This window comes from Brachyistius frenatus, unplaced genomic scaffold (genome assembly GCF_029030835.1).
Source record: "Brachyistius frenatus isolate BFR_SWC_R1_liver_20210118 unplaced genomic scaffold, ASM2903083v1 Contig_8, whole genome shotgun sequence".
In the NCBI taxonomy this organism is placed as follows: Eukaryota; Metazoa; Chordata; class Actinopteri; family Embiotocidae; genus Brachyistius; species Brachyistius frenatus.
The window spans coordinates 4,458,837-4,474,397 of record NW_027210607.1 but is presented as its reverse complement, the minus strand read 5'-3'; the positions used below and the strand labels follow the sequence as shown (position 1 = coordinate 4,474,397).

The window sequence follows — 15,561 nt, the reverse complement described above, 5'->3', positions numbered from 1 at the left end:
ATATGCTGGTGCAGTGGGCCCTGGGTTCCTTCTGATGCATGACAATGCTCGGCCTCATGTGTCTGGAGTGTGTCAGCAGTTCCTGCATGATGACGGACCGGCCTGCCCGTTCCCCAGACCTGAATCCAATCCAGCACATCTGGGACATCGTGTCTCGTTCCGTCCACCGACGCCACGTCCACCACAGACTGTCCAGGAGTGGACTGATGCTTTGATCCAGGTGTGGGAGGAGATCCCTCAGGAGAACATCCGTGGTCTCATCAGGAGCATGCCCAGGCGTTGTAGGGAGTGCATACAGGCACGTGGAGGCCACACACACTACTGAGCCTCATTTTGACTGTCTTGAGGAATTTCCACAGAAGTTGCATCAGCCTGTGATCTGATTTTTCCACTTTTATTTTGAGTATGATTCTGAATCCAGGCCTCCATGGGATAATGATTTTGATTTCCATTAATCATTCTTATGTTATTTTGTTCTCAACACATTCCACTATGTAATGAATAAAGATTTTCAACTGGAATATTTCATTCATTGAGATCTAGGATGTGTTGTTTAAGTGTTCCCTTTATTTTTTTGAGCAGTGTAGTTCAAAAATATTTCCCCCACTTGTACATACATATAATCTGTTGGACACTTGACTCAAACTGTTAAAGGGTTTTTCAACAATTTTAGATTGTACTTTTGTTGGGGGACATGTAGGAGGTGGATTTTTAAAAAGAATGGCAAACAATAATGCAGCAGGGATATTCAGACTTTTAGAAACCACTGGATTATACACTTCCCATAATGCACCCCAATAATGCCTTTTATTAGACCCATATCCCCTGTCTGCTGAAGTCTTGCAAGCACCCAGTTTGTAACAAAAGCTTTCTCCATTTTATTTGTTTCAAGCACAAGCTGAGATAACAGTGATGATATCACAAGAGCTGAGTCCTCCGATTTGACAAAGTAAATCCCCCAGTGTCTGAAAAATGGTGGTAGTACTCTCTTCATGTGCAAAATCAGTGCACTTTACTGTTCGGCCTCTTGATGAGTGTAAATCGTTCCAATTTGTAAACATAAAAAAGGTTATTATGTTATTTTACATTTAAGAAAATCACAATGATGTTTGGAAATCACTAGGTCCAATTTGTTTCCACACTATTTTGAAATTACAACAGACACTTTAACCACCACAGCCTGAGGGGGCAATTCAGTCGGTCTATCTTTTTAGGAGCACTGGGTGGAGAACTGTCAGGTCAGACTAGGGGAGCAGGAATTTCCTTGACCTTTTTTACCCAATGATACTTCTATCTGAATCTTTTACTGGTTTCACAAAGTACTTTCTCATAGTTTGAACCAGTTGCTGTTTACCTGCACTTTCATTTTGTATTTGGCTTTTTCCCGGAGAGAGTAGATGAGATGACGATGAATCAGAGCCTTTAGCTACCTTGAAGCTTCATCTTTTCACCTCACTTACTCTGAAGATTTCCCCTTTGGTTCTCACAGGATATATTTTTTCTTCTGTCTGTAACTAACTCTGCTCCAACTGTTCTGTCCCATTCTGCCATGTTAAATGAATCCTGAATTACACGTCACATACGCCATGTGATGATGATGATGATATGATGGTATAAATACATAAAGTTTATTATTTTCCAGGCCCAGTTGGTCCACATGCTGGAAGTGAATCACATATTGTCAGTAGTATTACGAAAATAAACCATAAATTATAGATACAGCTACAAAAGTTTCCCCGTGTCTCTCTTTGTTTCTGACGCAGACCTCAACCACCATCTACGTTCTTATTGTGGATGAGAATGATAACGCCCCAGAGTTTCCTGAGGAGGAGTACGTCACAGTGCTGAGCGAGGGACCAGAGACAGTGGGTGCCACCATCGCCACGGTAACAGCCATAGACCCAGATGAGGGTCTGAACGGCACTTTGCGATACGCCATCGCTCACGGCAACCTGATCCAGACTTTTCACATCAACAGCATCACGGTGAGACGTGACAACTTTTATACTATGGAGGTGAAGGAAATCCCAAAAACAAAATTCAACCTTGTGTGTGTATTCTGTTTGTATTTAGGGGAGAATTACTGCTGTGAAGGAGTTGGACTTCGAGATCAGTAATGGACACTATGCACTGGTCGTCACGGCTACAGACCAGTGTCCACAACCTTCTCTGCGCTTGACATCCAGCACAACAGTAATAACACACCACACTTTTTATTTATATCTGCTGAAATAATGCCCAAACATGTCCTCCAATATGGACCCAACTGATGACTGGGGTCTTGTTACATTTTAATGATGCATGTGACAAATCCGATTATTGTGGATTCTACCAGTCTGGCTGTGAAGTTTTCAGTCATCCAGGTCCTGGTATATCTAAGTGGCAACTGGACTTACTTGAGGTTCTTGGAAATGTTTCACTCGTCATCCAAAAGGCTTCTTCAGTTGTAACTGCCTCGAGGGGAGTCGTGGGGCTTTTAGCCTCTGGTGGGGTCGTTAACAGCTTGAGACTCATTAAGGTACCATGTGAGTCCTCGACCCACCGGGTCATCATGAGAGTCGTCAGGGAAACATGAGTTATGGTGTAAATGGGTGTTTATAGGGAGGGATCTCAGGACTGCACTGTGAGGGGATGATAAAGTTGTGTCGTAGAGCATCTCCTCTGTTTCTGTTTATACCCGTTTCGCTAACCAGGGTTATACCCACATTGGTTTTGTGTTTAAAAAGGTCAACCTGTGCTGGCTTGGCTCTCGATGTGGGTCAGACAAGTGTTGATTTCAATGTGAATGGTGGCCATGTTGTCCCGCCCCGCCCAAATGCAGCCTGCGACTTAGTTGTTATGCATCTCTTCTTGGGTTGGGACCCAGGCCCTATTCAGTGGTGAAAGACGTATCCTCAATCTTTACTTCAGTAAAAGTACCAATATAGCAGTGTATAAATACTCTATTACAAGTAAAAGCCCTGCATGATAAATTCTACATAAGTAAAAGTATTGTATTAGCAACAAAATGACTGATATATTATGTATGACATCATTGTGTTATATATTATCTTATACAAACGCTTTGTTGATGAGTTATGATAATTTTTTTCAAAAGCAACACAATCCTGAAACAAAATCCACCTTTACACATGAATAACTTATTACAATTTGTCCATCAGAGAGCACTGATCTCATGACCAGAGATCGACTGATGTGTGTGATGTGTTGACTGACTTGGTTTGAATTGACGTAACAAGGGTTAAACATTTGATCGTTGAACGTTTGATGGAGGTATTAATGATGGTCAGACCAGTTTGATGTAGAGGAGTTCTTTCTCTTGTCTTTCAAAGTGACGGTCATCCCTGACCAAAAAAAGTACATTTCTGTCCTCAGTTGAGCGTCCTTTGTCCTTCAGATGTAGGTTAACTTTTGAAGCAGCTGTTTTGTTTTTTTCCCAGGGTACATGTCTGCTTTGTTGGCTGCACTGAACTGTGTACACTACTTTGCTCTGCTTATGTCTGGGTGTTTTGTATTTAAGAGAGTTACTGCTCTTGAAGTGTGCAGGGATGCATGTTTGTTGTGAATAAAGAGGATTCTCAGGCAAGCCCAGTTGCCTTCAGATAACACTTAGAAATGTTGCTGGTTTGTTATTATTCATATATCACAATCAAGAAGCTATCGCTTGATGAATGCGTTAAAAAGTCCCTCTCCCGCCTCTGTAGGTGCTGGTGAACGTCTTAGATGTGAATGACGTGACACCCACTTTCCCCAGAGCCTATGAGGGACCGTTTCAGGTGACTGAGGGCCAGCCAGGACCTCGAGTGTGGACTCTCAGAGCCAGTGACGAAGACTCCGGGCTCAACGGCAAAGTGGAATACAGCATTACCGGAGGAGATCACCAGAGTTAGTATGAGATGGGTTTTCTGTGGCGATATTGAAACATCACAAATCCTTTCTATTCATCTCTGAGTTTCGTTCTGTATCTCTTTGTCAGATGAGTTCATGGTTTCTCCAGTGGAGGGTGAGCTCCGGGTGAGGAAGGATGTAGAGCTGGACAGAGAGACCACGGCCTTCTATAACATCACTGTCACAGCCCGAGACCTGGGAACCCCGTCTCGAAACAGCTCGGTGGGCCAACACTCTGACGCGCAAGCAGGCACACACCCTCACCATATCCTCTTGAACAATCAGGATCTTGATGGCTTCAGTTCTGTATTGTATTTTGGCTCACAAGCACACAGACCACATATAAGACTTCTAAATGTACAAACTAATAGATGGTTTGGGTGTTATATGGTGGGTGTTTTACCAGGACCCAAATGCAGGCTCACAGACTCGGGTATCGGTTCCAAAATACAGTCTTTATTTCCATAAATAAAAACAAACAAACCAAAAGGTGGCACCTATAGTGTCTGCTTGTTTCCAAGTCGGGAGAGCAACTCAACCGACTGATCCGGGGAAACACGGCTGGCAGGGCAGCGGGCAGACCAGCGGGCAGGACCGCTGGAAAAAAACAGAGTCAATAATCCTCCGAGTCGGGAGGGTAACTCCACCGACTGGTGACTCCGACAGGGAGCTCTGCAGGTGGAACTGGAGCCAGAGGGACGGGAACGGGAACCGGACGGACGGAGAACGGACGGAGGACGGACGGGTGACTAACTAATGAACCGACAATCGGAGGAGTGCAGGGGCAGGGTACATATAGTCCGGGGAGGTGATCAGGGAGATGCAGCACACCTGCAGGTGATGATCCGGGGTGAGTGGCTGCAGCTGAAGGGCGTGGCCATGGGAGGTGAGGAGAGGAGGACACAGAACAAGCAGACAGGGGACTGAGGGGACACAGGAGGAGAGGTGATCGGGGGCAAAACGGAGGAAAACAGGACTCCTGACAGTGGGAGGTTACTGTAAATGACGTAAATGCTACAAAAATGTTACCACTTTTATAAAGTACTAAATCTATTATCTTCACATGTCACTCAAACATACAGCACATAACATCTAACATGTTATGACTGCTGCTAATTTTATTGGGTTTAGAAGGACTTTTGTGGCAAAATACTTGTTTTTTTTACATCACAAAAGACACTAGAAGAGAAGGAACTCTGTTGTAGACAGGTTTTAATTGTATGTGTTTTTTTCTAAATTCACCTTTGTTCTCTTCAGATGGTGGTGGGAGTCCATGTCCTTGACATCAATGATAATGACCCGGTCCTCCTGAACCTGCCTTACAACACGAGTGTGAGCGAGAGCGCCTCCATACACACCTCTGTGGCCAGAGTCCGAGCGCAGGATGCAGACAGCGGACGCAACGCACTGCTCACTTACAACATCACCGCTGGCAACCAGGATGGAGCCTTCTACATCAATGACACAGTGAGGGACATGGAGGGTGTGGTTAAAGCAGAAAACAGAAAAAATATATACTGTAACTTACTGACGTGGTAAAGTTTGAGAAGATAGTCCAAAAAAAAGGGAAACTCGCAAATTTGATCACACATTAGATTGTCAGTTTAACCTGATGTAGGATGGATGTTACAGCTCACTTTCATCTGCAGATGCTACTTAATGCTTGTCCACTCCTGACACAACATACTGTACATGCGGATGATGCTGAAAGCATACATATTTGTATATTTACATTATGATGACTAGGAATATAGCACAGCCTTTAGAGAGGGGTTAAAATACATATGCAGTAGTATTATGAGGATGTACACAGGTAATGATGTGTAGTATATAAACTGTACAGCAACACGCATGGCTTACTTCTGGCTTGTATCTCTCAGACAGGTGTGGTACAGGTGAACAGACGGCTGGACAGAGAGCGAGTGGCTGAGTACAGACTCACCGTCACCGTCAAGGACAACCCGGAGAACCCCCGCATCGCTCGCAGGGTAATCCCACTCTCCTTGTGTCGCAACTGTTCAATCTTTACCACACGCACAGTCTCATAAAGAGACCCATGAAACAATCATAAATCACTGCCTGTGGTAAAAAAAAAACGTGTCTCTTCAGGTCAGCTTTTCAAGAAATCATAACAGACAATGTTGTAAGCTTTACTTTGCAGTTTTTCACCAGTTCATCCATAAACAGCAACACAATGTAACAAATTATTGGCTCCGCACAACCAACGGGTTATTGCAATAAACAGCAATCATTAATTAAAACTACAAGCGGTGATATGCGGGCCCTCGCACGCTGCACGTCGGGGGTCCAGCGGGTCGGGGGCCGCCGCCTCCCCATCGTGCAGCATGCAAGTGTCCGCATATCACCGCTTGCAGTTAAAAAAAAAATTCTCGATCTCGTTCCTTATTCTTTAAAAAAAAAAAAAAGGCTTTTTTTTTTTTTTTTTGGCGGCTTTAACATCTTCAAAAACTCATGAAAGTTGGTGCCTGACGCATGTGCAAAGTTTTGTGAGGTTTGGAGCATCATTTGACCTTAAACAAATTCATTTTGGGTCACTTTTTGGACGACATGGTATATATGGTATATATATATATTCTAAAACTCATGAAAGTGGATACACAAATGTCCCCCGGCGAAAAATTTCGTATTCTAGTGGAGTCGCGAGTGGGTGTGGCCAAATGGCTCGAGAGCGCCCCCTAAAGAGATGCCCCAGCGACCACATTTACCTAAATTCACCAAATCCGGTGGACACGTGTATCACACCTAGACACTCAAAAAAGTTACATTGCACCGTTACGTCAACTCGACATGAAGTCCACCATTTTGAATTTAGTCGCCATTTTGGGCGATTCTGACACGTTGTACTTTGTCGAACTCCTCCGAGGGATTTTTTTTTCCGACCGACTTGAATTTAGGTTCTATGGATAGAAAACATGTTTGGGATTAAAATGTATCAAAATAATTCGTTTTCATCGATGTGTGTGCCCGTGAGAGGCGGACATTTTGAGCGTCTCGCCATGAAACTACGAGTTGCTTTAAATCTTATGTACATGGACCGACCTTCTCCAAACATCACAGGTATGATAACAGCTCCGCCCTGAAGACCCCTGTGGGGTAATATTCGCTCATAGTCATAGCGCCCCCTGTTGGCCACCGGAAATGACACTTTTCATACTTTCACATTCTACGTGGAGCTGGTTGATCACATGAACGTAAAGTTGGGTCACAATAACCTAAACATGTAGTTGATGATATATTGAGACATTCGTTCGACTTTGTCAATGGGCGTCGCCGTGACGATTCAGCAAAGTTTGATGTCTCGCCATGACACAGGAAGTTGATGTTTAAGGTCAATGGATGCTTGAAACCTCACGAAACGTGTCACATACATCCGGCGTGGTGAGACGATACATCTGATGTGTTTTGCGAGTGGGCGTGGCCAAACGGCTCGCCAGCGCCCCCTGCTGGAGACAGGAAACGAGACAAAAATAGCAACTTTAACGGTCCCTCGCGCACGCTGCATGTCGGGGAGGCGGCTTCGGGGAGGCGGCTCGGGGAGGCGGCTTCGGGAGTGGCTTCAGTGAGGCGACTTCAGGGAGGCGGCTTCGGGGAGGCGGCGCTCCGGAGTGCGAGGGCCCGTACATCACTGCTTGCAGTTTCAATTTCATTTTAAATGCATTCTGGAAGTTTATGTACAATTTACACGTGTGTAGGATTTGTTGCCCAGAGTATTACAAACATATATACTTAGAGAGTTATAAGAAACTTAGAACTTGTAGCTTTGGGCTTTATGGGCCTGCAAGCTTTGTAAAAGCAAACTGCAGTTGTGATGTTTTCAAAAGCATGCCTCAGTGGTAAAGGTGAGAAACTGTTGTGCCAAGAGGTGCAAACAAGTTAACCACTGATTTCACACCACAGTGCAGTCTGCTGTGGTGAACACTTTAAACTCATCCTTAACTTTGGATTCATTTGTAATACTTTGCCTCTTTGAGGGATGATTGATATATTTTTGTCTCCTCACAATATCACAATCCTTGATGATTGCCTCTTTGTCCCTTTTTTGTCTCACACCACCAGGACTCAGACCTGCTGGTAATCACCATTTTGGATGAGAATGACAACAGGCCTGTATTCACCAGGACCAGCTACAGGGCTGAAATCACTGAGAACTCTGCAGCAGGTAGCATCCTAGTGTCTGTGTGTGAGTTGTGTCTGACTTTCACTTTTTCTGGGGCAATCTGTAAGTTTGCAGCACAGAGCAACATGGAACTGTCTGTAACACCGTCTCCCCCACTTCCTGAATCTGTTTACATACAGCTCATGATAAGTGAAAACATATTTTACTTGGTATGTTCAAGGGGAGACATAAGAACTGATAGCTTTACATTTTAAATTCAATAAATTCACTCTAACACTGAATTTGTTCACAACATGGACTGATCTATAACCAGGGACTCACTGCACTGGTTAATCAGTGATTCTTCTGAATCTAAAATTAGTCCAGTTCTCTTGAAAAGTCTGATTATTAAAGTTATCAGAGTGCTGGTAGAAAGATTTCACTGTTGTTTCTTGGCATAATTCGAGATGCAATAGCAAACCTTGTATTTATCAAAAACCTACTCTCAAGTTGAGGATATTTGGTAATTGGCAGCAGATACTGCAGATGGTTTGCTGACTGAGTAAAAGATTCTAACTAACTATAAAAATGTTAGTTCTTTGTGACTTTGTTATCTTTATCTGTCCTTTAGGCAGCACTGTAACAGTTTTGAATGGGCCAGTTCTGGCTGAGGATAAAGACATTGGGCCTAATGCAGTGGTGAAGTACCGCCTGCTGGGAGCGAGGGTGGATCTCTTCACCGTGGACGCTGATACTGGTATCATTATGACTCTCCACCAAGTAAAAGAACTAAAAGGACATTTTCAAAAATTGCAACACCACAGTAACTGTGTCTGTATGTTCCTCTAGGTGTGATACATGTGCGTCAGGGAGCGAAGTTGGACCGCGAGGCATTTCAGGAGCCTCGGGTAGAGCTGTTTCTGGTTGGGGAGGACATAGGAGGGTTAAACGGCAGCGTCCCCCTCACAGTTATGATCCTGGACCAGAATGACAACCCTCCTGTCTTCAGCCCGTCCAGTTTCAGCGTTCGACTCCCTGAGAACAGCCCAACTGGTGCGTGTATTGCCTTGTGGCTGTTATCTGTGTGTATGAATAGTACGGGAGGACTAAGACTTTCATCAGGTTCAAGTTATCACTGATAGAAAAGTAATGTATTCCCCACTGTGTAAGGGTTTACATGCTGAGAATGGCTGGTCACACGGATATGAAGGTGTGTGCGCGCCTGTGTGTTTGTGCTCCAGTCATTACTTTGTCTCCTCCAGGTGTGGTGGTGACTCAGCTGTCCGCCACCGATGCTGACTCGGGCTCTAATGGCTGGCTGATGTATCGGCTGGAAAGCGGCGCTCAGGACCGCTTTGTGGTCGACTCGCTCTCCGGCGCCGTCCTGGTGGGCAACACCACGCTAGACAGAGAAGAGCGCAGCTCCTACCGCCTCGTCGTCATGGCAACTGATCGTGGCACACCCACTATGTCAGGCACAGCCACCCTGACAGTCATCCTGGATGATGTCAATGACTCGCGACCGCGTTTTATAGACCCCATAACCATGATAAACGTCAATGAGTCCACTCCGCCTGGTGTGGTCGTGGCCACGCTGACTGCAGAGGACCCCGACCTGCATCCCCGGCTGGAGTATTACATCATCTCAGTGGAGGCAAAGGATGATGGGAACAACCCAGTGGATGGCCTTCAGGAGTCCTTTGGCATCGATTTACACACCGGTGAGACACAGATCTCTAACACGTTTTATATTCTGATCCAAAAACCTTTATTTTGACCAATGATGTTTGATAGTTAATATGTTAAATAAATTTGGACTTACATTTTGGAAAATAATTCCATGATTTTTGATGAATTTTCAGGTGCAGTATTTGTCCACAACCCGCTCAACAGAGAGCTCGTAGCTATATTTGAGATCATTGTGTCTGTCCATGACAACGCCAGCGATGTTATTGACAAGTCGGGCAGTGTTCCCAACGGTAAGTCCACTTTCTAACCCATCTTTAATTCCATGCATTCAGTTTTCTTATTCTTTATCTCTCATATCATGATCTTCTTCTGCATAGCGAGACTCACCATCAACGTGTTGGACGTGAATGACAACGCCCCTCGTTTCCGGCCCTTTGGAGTCTCCAACTTCACTGAGAAGATTTTAGAGGGGGCTCAGCCAGGCACAACACTGCTCTCAGTTTCAGCTGTAGACCCAGACAAAGGTCCCAACGGACAGGTCATCTACCAGCTGCTCCACCTGCCTCGAGGGGAATACGTTAGACTGGAGGACCCCTCCATTGGTACGACCACCAGTATGATGCCGTAGGCTGCTCACAATGAGCAAAATACACCCGTGTAACTTATTCTATCTTATAGTGTCATTACTTCTTTGTTGTCTGAGTATTGCCCAGATGAGTTCCAACTATTACTATCACTGTGTTTCACATTTTTCAGGGAAGATTGTAGCCAACCAGACGGTGGATTTTGAGCAGGTACAGTGGCTGAATTTCACAATTCGAGCAAAGGACCACGGCACTCCTCCCAGGATAGCTGAGCTGCCAGTTTATCTGCGGATTGTGGATGTCAATGACAACAATCCTGTCTTTCTACAACCTGCGTATCAGGTACAAAACAGCATTATAAGAATCATATATCAGCTCCTGAAGCAGATTTGTAGAGTATACTTTTTGTCATTTACGCCTTTAATTTGACATCTGTGGAAATGGAAGAAGCTTACAGTGGACATTTTGAAAAGTGCCTTTTCAAGGTGGAACTAATAATATGGATGACAGCCTCAGTAATGCCATTTATATGAATGTAATTAGTTGCACCTGTGTTTGACAAGTGAAAATGAAATGAAGTGCCACTAAACATGAAGCTGAAAATGAAGCTGAACTAACTAACTAACACTGTAGATTGATTATGAGAGAACACAAAAGTGTCATAGAATTAATTTATCAGCCCAGCTGTCACTTTGTTTATTCTGGAGAAGACCAGCTCATTGGCCAGCTGGATGGTCCTCTACTGCATGTCACCCCCCCACCCCCCTACCCACTTTCTTTCTCCACATTTTCTTTCTGTATCTGCTGCACTTTTCTAAAAAATTAAAAATAAAAAAAAAAGGCAAAATGCCAAAAAAAAATCATCTTTAATAATATTATGTATTCCTTGCAGCGTCCTTGAGTCTAGTATTATCTGTTTGTCTTTGTTTTGTAGGAGCCCGTGTTTGAGAATGTGGACTTGGGCACCACCATCATCGTTGTGAGTGCCACAGACGCTGATTCTGGCCTCTTTTCAGTCATTGAGTACAGCCTGGTAGACGGAGAGGGAAAGTTTGGCATCAAACCATCCACTGTAAGTTAGCTCATACATCAGCACAACTAGATCCAACATAAATCCAACTACATACCGCTGCCATGAGTCCCATCTGTGTTTCTTTTATGTTGCCATTTCTTATAAAATCAGTAATCACAGCATTTATGATTTATGATGAGAAGATTTTAAATTACGTTGTGTGAGATTTTGCCAAAGAGGCTAAACCAAAAATATTCACAACCTTTTGAACTTCACTGACCCCAGAAAACGTCAGAAATGTCTCCTTTGGTGAACTCCAACCAAAGATAAACATTTATTGACTGGTGAGAAGTGGCCTGCTATGTTTTCTCTCCCCGGAGCACTCAACATCATCCTGCCTGGAAATGCAAGTTTAAACAAAGCATTTGAGTGCCCTGAAAACAATCTACATATTTGGCCTCCACGTCTCCATAAACACAGACTTAAATAAATGCTCTGATACAGCCACCACTCCCAGTCAGTGCTTGTGCTTCCTTCCTCATCGTTGCCTCTCCTCTGTGTCAGGGAGCGATCTACATCCTCTCCCCTCTCGACAGAGAGACAAAGGACCATTACACTTTAACTGCCGTTGCTCGTGACAACCCTGGCGGCAGCACCAACAACAGAAGAGAGAACTCTGTCCAGGTACAAATCAATATCTGTAATGGCACAAGGATGCTTTGTGAATTAAGGTTTTAATTTATATCAAAATAATAATCAGAGAAACCAAACATATTCGAGCGTGCCATTTTAAATCTCTTTGGGTCTATGAAAACTTGTTTCACAAAGTTTCTGTCACCTGTAAGTGATGTTGTCATAGGTAAGTGAAGAAAGCAAACACAGGAGCAAAGACTTAGTCAGGATATGAAAATGCAGATAACAGTGTGTATTTTTGAGGTAGATGTCAACATTTCAGAGATTAAAGAAATTATAAAATATTTTCTTTTATCTTTTATTCATTAGATTTTTTTTTGTAACCAAACAGGACAACAAAAATCTGGTGAATGCTCAAAGATTGTCAATATATATATATTGTTTTTAAACCCCAAACTTGGAAAAATCTGTACTACAATTCCTTGTTATTTAATAACTGAAACAAGTATGTGATGAGTTTAACTCTACAGATATTGTTGTCCTTGCCCATGTTTCATGTATCCTGAATATGACCTTTTTCTGGGTTGTAACCTCGTGTCACATCAGGTCCTGGTGACAGTTCTCGATGTCAACGATTACCGGCCACGCTTTACGGAGCGAGTGTTCAACACCAGTGTGTTTGAGAATGAGCCCAGTGGTACGTCGGTGATAACAGTGAAGGCTACTGACCTGGATGAGGGAGAGAATGGTGCAGTGCTCTACAGCATGCTGGGACCCCATTCAGGTATGAATATACTCATAAAAGTTTCAGTAAGGTCACTTAACTAAACACTCTGAATGAACCAACTCTCAAATTATTCATTTAATTACAATTTAATTAATTAGTCCTGGACATTGTCCAGTAAATATCCTCCTCTTTTTTTTTTATACATACATAATTGATAGAGAAAATGGTGCTCCACCTATGAAAGGGTATCTACAGAGCCAGCTATGGTTCAACATTCATATCCACAGTTGATCCCTGATCTTTGTCTGTTTCTTTTTAGACGCATTCTCTCTGGACCCAAACACAGGACTGGTGCGCTCTCGCCGTCTGCTTCAGTCCTCAGAGCGTTTCAACCTCACTGTAGTGGCGACAGACCAGGGACGTCCTCCCCTGTGGGGCACCGCAGACCTCATCATCACAGTCATAGATGTCAACGACAACAGGCCCGTGTTTGTCAGGCCAGCCAATGGAACCATCATCCATATCTCAGAGGTATCTACATACATGTCCCTCTATGTCATCACTGTCAATGTGGATCAGTTATATTTGTCTGACACTCCATTACTTTCAGAAAATCAATACTGCATACTGGTACCCTACACTTCGTGGTCTAATGAATTGATCTATTAGTTGTGGTTTGTTTGGTAATTAGTAGGACTTCGTGTCTATTTGCACATTTATAGACTGGTAGTCCATCACCACAAACCACAACAAAGAAACCCCTGAACAACCACAAAGTCCCATTGTTGGAGTTAGTTTGTTAGTTCAGTTCATAGAAGCCCTCTTCACTCTTTGCTCCCTGTGCAGGAACAGCCCCCAGGGTTGCCCGTGTATGAGGTGCATGCAACAGACTCTGACGAGGGCGTAAACGGAGAGGTCCGCTATGCCTTCCTGCAGACAGGAGCGGGTAACAGAGACTGGGAGAACTTCCACATCGACACGATGTCTGGAGTCATCGCCACGACTGTGAAGCTGGACCGAGAGAAACAGGCGCTCCACAGCGTGAGTCAGCTGACTGTGTGTGTTTGCAGGTGACGCAATTGAGTGTGTAGATGTGTCTCTAACCGTGTGGGAATTACTCTCAGCTTATCATTGTGGCCCGTGACATGGGCCAACCAGTGCCTTATGAGACCACACAGCCTCTGCAGGTGGCACTGTTGGACATTGACGACAATGAACCTGTCTTCCTCAAACCACCGGTGAGTGTTAATCTCAATGAATATGATTTGAAGTGGTTTTCTGTACCAACGTGCTGCTGTTAAACTGTTTGTTTGTATGCAATGTGTGTGTCTGTCTGTGTGTGTGTGTGTGTGTGTGTGTGTGTGTGTGTGTGTGTGTGTGTGTGTGTGTGTGTGTGTGTGTGTGTGTGTGTGTGTGTGTGTGTGTGTGTGTGTGCGTGCGTGCGTGCGTGCGTGCGTGCGTGCACCTCAGCGTGGCAGTTTGCCTTACCAGAAGCTGACCGTGCCTGAGCACTCCCCTCCAGGTACTGCAGTGGGCAACATAACCAGAGCTGTGGACGCCGATGAGGGCGTCAATGCCATTGTCTACTATTTTATTGCAGGTGATACATGATGTTTGATTTTACTGTTACAAAAATTTGTATGCAAATATTTTCCCCATCAATTATGTTCTTTATGTTAAGCCATCTGAAGTAATGTACTGGTTTCATGAAGAGAGAAGGAGTTTCTCCTAATTTATTGTGTCTCTATTGTGTGGTCACATGAAAGTGCCTGTACTTCAAAAGCCTGAGAATAATGAAGACATTTGTATAGATCATCTGTCTTTCTCTTCTATTTAAAGCTGATTCATCCACTGTTTTATGTGACTCAATACAAATCCTCTCCTTCTCTTTCTAAAGGGGGAAACAGTGATGGAAACTTTGGCTTGAGTCTACACGGAGAGCTGAAGCTGCACAAGGATCTGGACCGGGAGGAGACCCCGGTCTACTCCATCATCATCAAGGCTTCCAGCAACAGGAGCTGGACTCCGCCCAGGGGTCAGAGGTCAGCACGGGCCAGAGCCCTGGATCCTGCTCGTGACCCCAGCCTGCTGGAAGTCCACATCGAACTGGAAGACATAAATGACCAGAAGCCACGCTTTATTAAGGCGGAGTACACTGCAGGTAATGTGCGTTCCTCCAGAAATGTGTATTACAGTCTCTGTACAAGCTGCTTCATCTTCTCTCTCTGTTTCATGTTTCAGGAGTTGCGGCAAATGCCAAAGTGGGCTCAGAGCTAATCAAAGTGGTGGCTATTGATAATGACATTGGCAACAACAGCTTGGTGCAGTACCATATTGTTACAATCCGCTACTTTCAGTCACAGAGCAACGGCAGTGAGGATGTAGGCAGTGTCTTCACCATCGGTGAGTTTCCCGAAGTACGGTATTCATTCACAACATAGAGAAATGTCAACATTTCAACAGATATACCAGGATGCATTGTGTTTAATGGTTGATAGATTTTTAACTCTGACAAAAAGGTCTTAAAAGCAGCTTCTACTTGGATTACTTGGGGATGTAAAATGTACAAAGTCACTATTGCATTTATTTTGAATATGTCACCTAATAAAATAATTTGAAATAGACAAAAACCTATTAACACATTTTTTTTCAAAAGTTTCAGTAAATTCCATGAAAACACCAAAGCCACCAATGGTGTAGCTCTGTGACAGAAGAATATCACACTTTAATACACAAGCAGTAGTTAAGGAACAAAAAGGAAAATATAGAATCTCAGACTGAAATGGCTTCAACAACACTGACTCAACAAAAAGTATCACACTCCTTCAGTATGACCTGAGTCATACACTCTCTGTAGATGTGTATTTTTTCCAGACTGGGAAGGTCCCTTATACTAATGTGTATTTTCAGG

At 43.9% G+C, this 15,561-nt stretch overlaps 1 protein-coding gene across 1 annotated transcript in view; it reads left to right on the top strand.

Annotated features, from left to right (window-relative positions):
* Positions 1 to 15,561, top strand: part of cdh23 (cadherin-related 23) — a 175,983-nt gene that overhangs the window by 154,314 nt on the left and 6,108 nt on the right. Inside the window, exons 38-59 of the mRNA XM_069690023.1 lie at positions 1,764 to 1,985; positions 2,074 to 2,193; positions 3,705 to 3,885; positions 3,977 to 4,110; positions 5,146 to 5,355; positions 5,769 to 5,876; positions 7,966 to 8,068; positions 8,637 to 8,762; positions 8,855 to 9,058; positions 9,268 to 9,726; positions 9,868 to 9,984; positions 10,072 to 10,296; positions 10,451 to 10,620; positions 11,213 to 11,350; positions 11,855 to 11,974; positions 12,530 to 12,707; positions 12,970 to 13,181; positions 13,497 to 13,691; positions 13,775 to 13,888; positions 14,121 to 14,250; positions 14,548 to 14,811; positions 14,892 to 15,053. Of these exons, the coding sequence (XP_069546124.1) occupies positions 1,764 to 1,985; positions 2,074 to 2,193; positions 3,705 to 3,885; positions 3,977 to 4,110; positions 5,146 to 5,355; positions 5,769 to 5,876; positions 7,966 to 8,068; positions 8,637 to 8,762; positions 8,855 to 9,058; positions 9,268 to 9,726; positions 9,868 to 9,984; positions 10,072 to 10,296; positions 10,451 to 10,620; positions 11,213 to 11,350; positions 11,855 to 11,974; positions 12,530 to 12,707; positions 12,970 to 13,181; positions 13,497 to 13,691; positions 13,775 to 13,888; positions 14,121 to 14,250; positions 14,548 to 14,811; positions 14,892 to 15,053 (3,892 nt within the window). The remainder of the gene's footprint in view (positions 1 to 1,763; positions 1,986 to 2,073; positions 2,194 to 3,704; positions 3,886 to 3,976; positions 4,111 to 5,145; positions 5,356 to 5,768; positions 5,877 to 7,965; positions 8,069 to 8,636; positions 8,763 to 8,854; positions 9,059 to 9,267; positions 9,727 to 9,867; positions 9,985 to 10,071; positions 10,297 to 10,450; positions 10,621 to 11,212; positions 11,351 to 11,854; positions 11,975 to 12,529; positions 12,708 to 12,969; positions 13,182 to 13,496; positions 13,692 to 13,774; positions 13,889 to 14,120; positions 14,251 to 14,547; positions 14,812 to 14,891; positions 15,054 to 15,561) is intronic.